Source organism: Macrobrachium nipponense, chromosome 29 (assembly GCF_015104395.2).
Source record: "Macrobrachium nipponense isolate FS-2020 chromosome 29, ASM1510439v2, whole genome shotgun sequence".
Classification (NCBI taxonomy): Eukaryota; Metazoa; Arthropoda; class Malacostraca; order Decapoda; family Palaemonidae; genus Macrobrachium; species Macrobrachium nipponense.
In genome coordinates this window covers 10,260,715-10,273,734 of record NC_061092.1, presented here as the reverse complement: position 1 = coordinate 10,273,734, position 13,020 = coordinate 10,260,715, and the positions used below count along the sequence as shown (strand labels likewise).

At 34.6% G+C, this 13,020-nt stretch overlaps 1 protein-coding gene across 1 annotated transcript in view; it reads left to right on the top strand.

The window, feature by feature from the left end:
• The first annotated feature begins 384 nt into the window (after window positions 1–384).
• The window catches only part of LOC135206108 (synaptotagmin-17-like), a 45,368-nt gene continuing 32,732 nt past the window's right edge, over window positions 385–13,020 (top strand). Inside the window, exon 1 of the mRNA XM_064237341.1 lies at window positions 385–734. Coding sequence (XP_064093411.1) covers window positions 690–734 — 45 coding nt within the window. The 5' untranslated portion in view covers window positions 385–689. The remainder of the gene's footprint in view (window positions 735–13,020) is intronic.

Here is a 13,020-nt window from a genome sequence, read left to right as displayed (position 1 = left end):
AGAAAAGAACTTGAAGTGATTGGGGAAAAGGGGGTGGGGGTGGTGGGTGGGGGCCAGGGTCAGTCAAAGCAACAGGCAAGTCGCACCTGAGATGAAATGGTAACTAAATGAAAATGATTTAAAGTATATCATAGTCATTTTTAAAACGCGTCGTAGGCGATTTATTCCTTTGTTTGTTGTACTTAGAGGTTTAAGTTGAATGGCCAGACTTTAGAAAGGAGAATCACTGTCCACGATATTTCGTTTGTAAAAAAATATATATGTATCCACCGTACTCCCGTTTCCCGCTGCGTCCGAAACCAGCCTCGGATCGTTACGCGGGCGTTCGGCCAATAAGAGGCGCCGTTTCATTTCAGCCAGGACGATCCATTCACAGCGACCCCGCGAGCGACCAGCCGCCAATAGCGTCGGCTCTGTCATTCCCGGGCGATTGCTGCTCAGCTGCCGCTGCTGCTGCTGCTGCTCAGCTCAGCTGCCGCCGTTCGCTCTTCCTCTCCTCCGCCACCGTCAACATATGGGAGGCGAAGAGGCGCTCAATGAAACTCGGTCTAGAAAGTGCGTCTCACACGGTGTTATTTCGATGTGTCCCTTAGCCATATCGGAGATATAAGCGTAGCCGAAGCTCCGGCGCCTTCGGAATGACCAGCTGCTGCGGAAAGGCGAGAAAAAGCAGCTGCTGCTGAGGAGCGATGAAGAAAACGGACGAAACTCAACAGGTTATGATGGATGGCGAGGTGAGTACGGTCGTGGAGGCTGTTGGTTTTTGTATTCCGTTCTGTTCATGAGTCTGAAAAAGGGATCATTTATTTGTCATGACGAGGGAGATGACAGCTCCTTCCAACCCGTGGGGTGACACGATCCAAAGTGTCATTCAAGGTGTGGGGAGATAGGTGCGTTGTTTCAAGTGGTCAAGTGCGGTTATGATACCGTATCCTTCAATATGGTGTTTTGGGGACAACATAAACAGATGTAATATATACCGTTCCCACCGAGTTTACAGCATAATTAACAAGGGCTATCCGGCAATTCATAATTAAAGATGAATGAATGATCTACTAATTATAAACAAACCCATATAAGTGTATGTGTATTTACATGTGCATGAAGGACTACATACATGACATCTACTTAACAAGTCAGCTTACTATGACATAGGCCTAATTCACTAGACAAATTAACGCTAAATGAATGGATGACAGATATCTGTAGACCATATTAAGCCTACGTAGTTTATAAATGATAGTTTTTGTAGGAGTTTTACTCATTTAAGCATAGCTTGACGTCTGTCCGCTTATCAAACGGGATAAAACTCCCCTTCTCGACCTCGTACCCTGTAACCTAAAGGCGATGCTGGCTCCACAACAACGTCGTCATAGCTTCAGGTTTGAAATAATATCTTTGAAGGATTAATTTCAATATAAGAAAAATATCGGAAATAAATGAAAACCTCATTATTATTATAAATTAAATATTAATAACATTGTAAAGTTAATATTATCAGTAAGTGAACGTGTATCACATGGAAAAAGCCAAAAACGGCAGTAACTTGTTTAGCAAATTTGCAAGGAATAGAATGCCCAGTGAAGAGAGAGAGAGAGAGAGAGAGAGAGAGAGAGAGAGAGAGAGAGAGAGAGAGAGAATCATTCATCAACTGCTGCTTATGTGGTTACAGATATAATTGTTTACATTTATGTCGGTAGTCGATTTTCTTTTGCCTCTTAAATTTACACACACACACTCAGAGAGAGAGAGAGAGAGAGAGAGAGAGAGAGAATAGCGAAAAAAATACAATTTTCTTTGGCTTTATTTTTTAAAATTCAGCTACTACCGCGCATGTGGTTATACTTATTCCGTTTTGTAGTTTTCAATAATCCGTCCTTACTTATTCCCGTTCATTTGCTTCCTAAACTAACTGATTTTTATCAGCATTATACTGTATAAGAGCTTACACAGCAAACGAGCCCAACAGGAGTGAGTGAGAGTTACGCAAGATAATAATAATAATAATAATAATAATAATAATAATAATAATAATAATAATAATAATAATAATAAATCTTAGATCGCAAGGTGCAGCCTAGGCTAAACAAGCCAATAACCGAATGCTTCCGTCCCACTAAAAGATCCCTCTTATCCTGATTCGAATTTCCGCCCAAACACAATCACTCGCTGGCATTTACGAGTTCAACCTTCGTCGGGATTTTTTTTGTCAAAGTCGAGGCGTATCTTTTATTTTTTATTTATTTATTTTTTTTGGCGTAAAACTAACAAACAAAAATACATAGGCCTTATCGCATGTGATAGCGATAATTTTGAAAATGGTATCACCGTCATATGTTAACGGGCTGGTTAGATAGCATTATTATTATCACTGTTGTTATTATTATTATTATTATTATTACTATTATTATCATTATTATTAGTGGTGGTAATAGTAGTTGTAGTAGGCTAACCAGAATACTGAAAGACCTGTGAAGAAAAAAATATAAACAAAATTATTGTGAAGGTCAGTATACGTAAAATAAGAGTAAAGAATTAAACACACACACACAAACACACGATAATCAAGCAAATCTGGGTCTAGCGTTGTTGCTGGTGGTGTCAGATATTGCATAGGGAATGGTTCCGAAATTAGGCGAGATTTCATAATGGTTTGCTGTGGTAATACTTCCTCTCTCTCTCTCTCTCTCTCTCTCTCACTGAAATGTTATGTTAAAGGTAATTTTCACTGATATCAATCACTCGCTTTAGTGCGTTTCTAATTATATTTTGATAGAGTGCACTTGGAAAGATGATTTGTTGCAGTAATAGCTTCCAAAGCTGTTTCTTTCTCTCGAAAAAGTGATTAAGAATCTGCGCTTCACAATAATCTCTCTCTCTCACTCTCTGTATTTAACAATATTATACGATACTGTGAGTGTGTTGCAGTATGATCCAGTTATAGGACTTTCTCAAAAATGAACATTTAAATTCGGTTTTAATTAGTGTGTATATGTTCCAGATATCTTTGAGTCGACGCGTTTCATTATATTTTAAGGAGGTTTTTCCTATATGGCAAGTTCAGTTTAAGTCAACATACAGTATCTTAGTAGATATAGTCTACATGTTTACTTATGAGGTTAGCGTCAGGCGGCTGTGTATATGTGCAAATGAATAGAGAGCATAGAAATGAGAAAAAAAGACCCTGATATAAAAACTGTAGTCGTCATTCATAATTGCCAGTCCGTCACTAGGCCTATATCACGCCCGCCCCCTTTTTTTTCTAGTGGCCAGTAAATCTATCAATTACATTCCTTCCATGTCGATATATAGTAATATATATAGATATATATATATATATATATATATATATATATATATATATATATATATATATATATATATATATGTGTGTGTGTGTGTGTGTGTGTGTGTGTGGTGTGTGTGGCAATACGATACGCGTGACTTTATATCTATTAAAAGTATTGAGCCAAATATCGTTCAATATCCATTTCACTATACCCTTTTACGTAGACCATGATGTATATAGATATATACATATAAAAGAAGTTGGAACCTCTACCTGGGTAGGTTACTGCCTAGCAAACCAACGAGTGTTACCCAACCGACTGAGCAGTGAACCAGTTGATGGTACTTCATTCGAATCATCCCCTCTATGAGTGATTATTTCGACCATATTCACTCAGAAGCGATAATTCGAATGCTATCAATTGGGTCACTGGGTTAAACTCGTTGGTACGCTAGGCAGTAAGCCAGCCCAGGTAAAAGTCTTAGGTACAGTGGTACTTAGGTTTCAACTTATCTTTGGATTTTATTGGTTCGATATGTATGTAAAAGACTGTTGTGTGAGCATTTTTAGTAGGAATAATAAATTAAAGACGGTTGCGTGAGCGTTTGAAGTAGGAATAATAAATTGAAGTTAGTATAAATGTTGATTGGTTGCAAAAGTTCCTTTTGCTTGTCACTCCCTTGTATGTTCAGTATGATAATTCATAAAAAGGAACCTTGGTCTGCGAGGAGGTTGCTGGCAACTGGTAGACCTACGTCATTTATTATATGGAAGTTTTTAGCAGTTGTGGGCCTGCTTTAATAATAATTATATATGGGAAGCGTTGGCAACTCACACCCTACTCTCTTCTAAGCCACGCGTAGACCCACGCCATAAATTACACAGTTCTTAATGAATGAACCAGTTTATACGCACTATTTTCCCGATTTTCGCGTTTAAGAATAACTTTTGGGCAAGAGAATCTTCATTAACGCAAAATTTCACCTCGGCGGGTTTCGTAAGATCCTCCCAAATGGCGGTTAGGCAACAAACTTGACCTCGGTCTGATATTATCAACCTATCGATTGGGAGGGAGGAAAATCTAATCAGATTAATGATTGTTTGCCAATCTCTTCAGGAAACGGCGAGAACGCGTCGCGTCTGGCGTTATAGCGAGCTGTTCGAACGTTGCTTCATAAATGAATGCGGAAAATAGCGAGACTGAAATAGTTGCGGAATAGTAATATTAATGTTACCCTTGTTTCTGAGTGATATTCACGAGTAAGATCTCCGATTGGGAAAGCGATTTAGGGTCGTTTCCCGCTTTCATTCGCGTTGGAGCGTAGCTGTGTAACGGAAATGTTTTTCAAGTTCCCAACGGAATTATCGCTTTGCTTAGGTTTCCTAAGAGTTACCGAATAAAATATAGCTTAGTTAACATTTCACTGATCGAAAATAAGTATCCAAACGATATAGTTATGTAGTTTTAAATGTATTGCCTGTTGTTAAACCGGCTTTAAAGTTACAGTTTAAATTTACGTTCATGACGCTTCCGTTGATTTGAGCATAATCGATGCACATTCAAAATTAGACCAAAACCAATCGGTGACATCTAAAATTGTGATGCACTTGGTAATTGTTATACCTAAAGGGCACAGCGAAAAAACCGGAAAAAATATACATATGTTTATATATATATATATATATATATGTAATATATATATATATATATATTATATAATATATATATATATATATATATATATATATATATATATAGTGTCCATAAAGTCCCAGTACCATTACAGCAATAAATACTTGTAATGGTACTGGGACTTTATGGACACCCTGAATATATATATAATATATATTATATATATATATATAATATATATATATATATATATATATATATATATATATGCACACACACACACGTTATATAACATATACATATACTTATTCTGTCTGCAGTGCACACACACACACCACACAAGCAAGGAAGACTACGTAGTATATTATGGACGCGAGCCAGGCAGGCAGACGAATTTCCACAAGCTGTGCGTCTCGCAGTCGCTGAGGGCTTTGTTTTTGAAAACAATATGCTATTAATGCTGGCGCTTTGGATGTTTTCACGCCTCCTCCATGACACACACACACCACAACGCTCTCTCGCGGCACCGCGCGAGTTTGCAACACCCGTTTCTCTCTGACCGGTTTCTTTCTGCTTTTCCTGTTTCGTTTATATGTATAGACGTGTGTGTGATATTTTATGAATATGTATAGTGTATGTATGCACTTATATATATGTCTCTCATGTATAAATATGAGTTACTTAATATATATAGATAATATATAATTATTTATTTATTTTATTGTTTGTATTATAAGTGTATTATATATATAATTATATATAACAAAATTATTTACGGTATAGTAGATATATATGTACGTATATAACATTCACACATATATTTATGTATTGTTTATATATATATATAGATATATATATATATATGTATATATATTGTATATATCTATATTTATTGTCATGTACATTTACATATGTATATATGTACGTATATACATACAGTCACAGACATATATATGTATGTAAGTATAATATAGCTGTATATATTTATATATATTGACATGTGCATTTGCACACACACACACACACACACACACACTCACACACACACACACACACACACACATATATATATATATATATATATATATATATATATATATACATATACATCATACATACATACATACATAACATAACATAACATACATGCACTTCACTTGCTATCACCAAGACGTAGAAGTTAACACAAGAAGCAACAACAAAAATAAATTCGATAAAAGGAAAACATGGATGCCTAACAAAAAAAAATAAAATAAAAATAAAAGCCGAGATTCGTATTTACTCTCCTGGAGAAAAAGATGGTGTCTGAAGACTTTGATCGTCCCCGCTAACCTCCTCCTCATTTATTGATTTATCGAATGCTATCTGGTGACCCAGGCTGTCATTAGTCTTGGGGACACTCGCGAGTGGATTGCGCTGTGCCCCGCGAATGCAGTGGTCAACTTGCAAAGCGGATTTCAGTCTTTTTATGTTAAACAAAATTCTTGGTCCGTTTTTTCTGAGCTGTTGGTGTATATATATAATATTATATATATATATAAGATATATATATATATATATATATATATATATATATATATATATATATATATATATATATATAGAGTCTCGAGAACACGTGACAGCTTTTTATACTTTTATACTTTTCAAATATTTTCGGAATGTTAATTTTTTTTTATCAAAGGTGTTCTTCGGAAATGTTTTTTTTTTTTATGTCATTGTAGTGTTTTTTTTTTTTTTTTATTTAGACCCAATACGTTTTCCAGAATGAAATATATATTGAATCTACAAACAAAATAATTAGCCTCCGCGTGATTTTTTTCAATTTTATGCTTAAAGCATTTGTATAGTATGTTTTTTTTTTTTTTACTTTTTTTTGCAGAAGTAAAGTTTAGATTTTATTCCGCTAAAGTTAATGTATTTTCTTTGCATACTCATAACGTGCATAATTTTTTTTGTGCTAGAGAGTGAAATGCAATCAATATGAATCTAGCGCCTCAGTGGCGTGGTCGGTATAGTCTTGGCCTGCCACCTTGGTGGCCGCGAGTTTGATTCTCGGGCATTCCATTGAGGAGTCAGAGATGTGTATTTCTGGTGACAGAAGTTGATTCTCGACGTGGTTCGGAAGTCACGTAAAGCCGTTTGTCCCGTTGCTGAATAACCACTAGTTCCATGCAACGTAAAAACACCATGCAGACAAACAATATGAATCTATCAATAAGTAAATAACTCTTATTATTATTCACATTTAAGTGGAATAGAGAAATTTTTACTCGAATAAGATACAGGCAGAGGAATCTTATTACAGTATGCGTTTCTTTGTAGAAAAAAAAATACAGTTGGTACCAATGCAGCTTAATACAGAATGCATTTCTACGTAGAAAAAAAAATCACAGTTGGTGCCCCTGCAGAGGAAAACCCATCACAATAAGTAGTCCCGCCGAATAAAGTCAAATAGTGCAAGAACATCTCTTTGCGGAAGAGACCTTAGTTGCTTTCCAAAGGGCGGATTGCACGACGCGTCGTTTGTCGAAAGCCTTCTCCCTCCCCCCCCTCCCCCCCCCCTCCCTTACTCAGGAGAGGTGGGTCGGGGATGAGAAGGTTCTTCCGGATTCGAGAATTTCTCATTACCCTCATAACAGCCACCTCCCCTCTCGCCTTGATGATCACAAAGGAGGACATTTGTTAGCTTCAAAAGTGGGATTGATCTCTCTCTCTCTCTCTCTCTCTCTCTCTCTCTCTCTCTCGTCTCTCTCTCTCTCTCTCTCTCTCTCTCTCTCTCTCTTATACTTGTCTGTCTGTTTCAGTTTTCTCTCTCTCTCTCTCTCTCTCTCTCTCTCTCTCTCTCTCTCTCTCTCTCTCTCATACTTGACCGTCTCAGTTTCTCTCTTTCATACCTGTCTATCCGTCTCATTCTCTGTCCTTCTTATACTTGTCTCTCTGTCTCCATCTCTGTTAACGTCGACATTTTATTGTCTGCTGGATAATATATCTCACTTCCGGCTGTTTGTCAAACATCTGCCCCCTCCCCAACCCCCCCCCCCTTTTTTTTTTTTTTTTATCCTCTCTGCTTGTCAATATATGTCTCTCCTTTTTGGCGATCTCTTTGCTTCCGTCTCGGTCACTGTCCCCTGCCAAATTCTCTCTCTCTCTCTCTCTGGGTCTCTATTACTCCCCCTGAATCTCTATTTCTCCCTCTCTCTCTCTCTCTCTCTCTCTCTCTTAGGGAGTGTTGTCACGCCTCTTATCCTAACAGACTTCGCAAGAATTCGGGCTTACTTTTAAAGCGTTGTTTTCCTCCGCTGGAGACAAAGAGGGGGAAGAGGAGGAGGAAGGAGGAGGAGGAGGAGGAGGAGGAGGAGGAGGAGGACGACGACGACGACGACGTGATAAACCTTCCTTAAAGAAGGTCTCATTCTTAGGCTGGGGAAAATTCGCCTCAAGAAGGTGTCATTCACGTCGAGAATGAGGTTCGTCCTTCGCCCTGGGGGGGAAGAATTTACATGCTTTTATCCCGCAATTTTAATTCATTTATTTATGTACTTATTTATTTATTTATATTTTTTTATGTGTTGAAAATCTTGGATGTGAATAATAACTGACTGCGTCATTGATCATTTTTAGATCATAAATCACGTTAGCTTTTAACTCATAATGAAGGGCATTGACCTTTTGTTAATAACGAGATTTATAATTAAATTTTTACTTTATGCAAGACGGTGATAAGTACATTGACATTTTATGTATTACTTAGGTTTAAATTTTTGACTTTCTCTTTATGCAAGACGGTGATAAGTAAATTGACATTTTATTAATTACTTACAAGGTTTAAGTTATTAATTTTTATTTTATGCAAGATGGTTATAAGTAAATTGACAACATTTTATGAATTACTTAGAAAGTTTAAATTTTTACTTTTTATTTTATGCAAGAAGGTGTTGAGTAAATTGACATTTTATGAATTACTTAAATGATTTACGTTTTTAATTTTTATTTTATGCAAGGCGATAAATAAATTTGACATTTTATGAATTACTTACAAGTCTGTTTTAAATTTTTATTTGATGCAAGAAGGTGATAAGTAAATTGACATTTTATGAATTACTTACAAGGTTTAAGTTATTACTTTTTATTTTATGCAAGATGGTTATAAGTAAATTGACATTTTATGAATTGCTTAGAAATTTAAATTTTAAATTTTTATTTTATGCAAGAAGGTGATAAGTAAATTGACCTTTTATGAATTACTTAGAAGGTTTAAGTTTTTAATTTTTATTTTATGCAAGACGGTGATAAGTAAATTGACCTTTTATGAATTACTTAGAAGGTTTAAGTTTTTAATTTTTATTGTATGCAAGACGGTGATAAGTAAATTGACATTTTATGAAATACTTAGAATGTTTAAGTTATCAATTTTTATTTAATGCAAGAAGGTGATAAGTAAATAGACATTTTATGAATTACTTACAAGGTTTAAGTTTTTAATTTTTATTTTATGCAAGACGGTGATAAGTAAATTGACATTTTTTGAATTATTTAAATGATTTAAGTATTTACTTTTTATTTCATGCAAGAAGATGATAAGTAAATTTGACATTTTATGAAATGCTTAGAAGGTTAAGTTATTAATTTTTAATTTATGCAAGAAGGTGATAAGTAAATTTGACATTTTATGAATTACTTTCAAGTTTTAAGTTTTTATAATTTATTTTATGCGAGAAGATTATAAGTAAATTGACATTTTATGAATTACTTACAAGGTTTAAGTTTTTAATTTTTATATTATGCAAGAAGGTGATACGTAAATTGACATTTTATGAATTACTTGAATGATTTAAGTTTTTAATTTTTATTTTATGCAAGAAGGTGATAAGTAAATTTGACATTTTATGAAATACTTACAAGGTTTAAGTTTTTAATTTTTATTTCATGCAAGAGGGTGACGCGTAATTGCTTTTATATTAAAACGCATGACTGATGATCTGTCGCTCACAACTAAACAAATTCATTAGAGAAAAAAAATCATGAGATACGTAATTTCAAAAGCAACACATTCAAAGCGTCGTAAACAAACCAATACAGAAATAGAAAATATTACACACACACACACGTACACACACACGTACACACCACACACGTACACCTGTCTCCCCTTTCTGTCTGTCTGTCTGTCTGTCTGCCTGTGTGTGCCTGTCTTTAGCCTTCAAAGGCAGGCGGGACAAAGAAGCAATTGTCATGAATTGTTTTCGGAGTCGAGCTGTTTCGTATATCGTTGGGGATGGTTATCAAAGAGGACGAATAAAGAAATCAAAGAAAATAAAAATACGGGGTCACAAATGTTGTTAGGCTTTCCGGTCCATTCTCCGTAAGCCTTTGTTGGAAAGGTGTCGATAATTTCATTTCATTTGTGTCGTCGGGGATGTTGACTCTCTCTCTCTCTCTCTCTCTCTCTCTCTCTCTCTCTCTCTCTCTCTCTCTCGTGTCACTAATTCACGTGGGACGCTTATTTCCGTGAGACTGTTTGTATTATATTAATATTAAGCTACAAATACCCTGTCATATCCAAGTCATTTTACCTTGTAATAACTTGGGTGATCAGTGAATAAAGAGCTTATATATATAATATTATATAGATATATTATATATAGATATATATATATATATTATATATATATATATGATATTTAGTTTATTCAAGACTGACCCGATCTCTCCACATATGAAAATTCAGTACAAATTTTGTATATATTAACCTAAGTAGTCAGTGAATTTCCTATTTACTCTCATTAGATTGTTAATCCTTTCTGTTGGACGATCTATGTAACTAGACAATTCATATTTTATATTATGTTTGATGTATGTATTGAAGTCAAATATAAACATCTACCCGGTCTATTTTTCTTAAAGGGATTAGTCAATCAAGTTCCCCGGAAGAGGCCTGATGGAAAGCGAAGCTGTTGTGACAAATTAAGAACATATATATATATATATATATATATATATATATATATATATATACATATATATATATATATATATACATATATATATATATATATATATATATATATGAATAACTTGATCACGAAGTATATAAAACGTGATGCTACGTATAAATAAAGGTGTTTTGCCACGAAGGAAAAAATGAAAAAGCGAGATAGCCAAGTACTTTCGGTCCTGTTCGGACCCTTTACTGAGGCAAACTGATTTTACAGAGAACAACATAGTCAAAAGAAAGCTTAATATACAAACTGACACTACAAGATTAGCAAGCAATAAGGGCAATTTTCACTCTACAGAAAGGAGGAGCCGCCTGAGGGTAGCCCCACCTTGAAGGATACACGCAGTAAACAAGTGATTCTTCCAGAAAACAGTACATTTTGAAAAAACACGGGAGCATATACAATTTAATATCATGAATTTTTACACAAATTTCAAATTTCAAAAAAAAAAATTATTATTAATGAAAAGACGAAAGAAAATATAAATAATATATATCGACAAGATATATATATCGAGCAAGAGTAAGAGGGAGAAAAAATATCGAACCAGAGAGAGAGAGAGAGAGAGAGAGAGAGAGAGAGAGAGAGAGAGAGAGAGAGAGAAATAATAACTATATACATGTGGGACTAATTTATTAGTTGTTCATTTATTTTAAGGTCCTTCATAAACATCTTACAAATATATGGGTCCAAATGGTCCCAGACTAATGCAGTGCGCGCATTAGGCTTTGGGTTGTCTTTCTTCATTTGTAACAAACCCTCAGCTTTATCAATAGCGACATCTCTATATAAGTTTGAAAAATACTGTGACCTACCATCAGAAAATAATTTATTAGACATTATCAAAGGCATGACATATAGTGCTACGCATGCCTATCATGAAAATAACTTCCCCGCTCGCTACAGGAAAAGTTTAAAAGAATTGAAGAATGATAATAGCTTACACATTACCAAGGCTGATAAATCCAATAGTTTAGTGGTTCTTGACAAAACTGACTACATATCACGCATGCATACTTTACTAGAGGATGAAATAACTTACAAAAAACTCGCAAAAAATCCGTTGGACCAAGTAATAAAAAACTTTAATATCAATATCAAACAAATTCATAAAGATAAAAAAGAACTTTTGTGTAAGTTAACTGTAAAGTGTCCCTCATTACCTTATTTATATGGCCTAGTCAAAACTCATAAGGAAAACAAACCTATGCGCCCAATTATTAGTACTGTAGGATCAATTGCTTATAAACTATCTAAATATCTTACTAAACTGTTATCCCTGCTACTAGGAACTGTATCTAATTCACACATCCGGAATTCTCTTGATCTTGTGGAGAAATTAAATAACATTGTACTAAACCCTAGCGATATTTTTGTCAGTTTTGATGTTTGTTCTTTGTTACAAAAGTCCTATTGACTCTGTGCTAGAATATTTAAGTAATGAACTTGTACTGCATGAATTGCCTATGTCCGTTAGTCACATAATTTCCTTAATTAAGTTATGTATTTGTGATTGCAGATTTATTTTTAATGGAGAATATTACCAACAAATATTTGGTATGGCCATGGGTAACCCTTTATCACCTCTCCTTTCAAACTTATATATGGAATTTTTTTGAGAGACAACACCTCCCGAATATCACACTTATCCCCTTAAAATGGTGCCGATATGTCGATGATATCTTAGTAGTCTTACCTGGTGGTATCGATGTAAATGATTTACTGTCTAAATTGAATAATTTAGTGCCATCCATAAAATTCACTGTTGAAATTGAAAATAACAATGTCATCCCTTTCCTAGATGTATTAATACATAGAGAATCTTTCCAATGCAAATTCAGTATTTATAGAAAACCCACAAATAATTTAACATATGTACATTTTTATTCTGGCTACCATCTTAATATTAAAATTTCAATTTTTTCTTCTATGTTCCTACGCGCTTTGCGTTATCAACGGCGTCCCACAATATCTGGACCAAGAAATAGAATACATAAAAAAGATAGGAAACGATCTCTGCTACCCACCTCATTTAATTGATTTATGTTATCAAAAAGCTCACAAAAAGTTTTATAGTGTTCCTATTAATGAAAAAG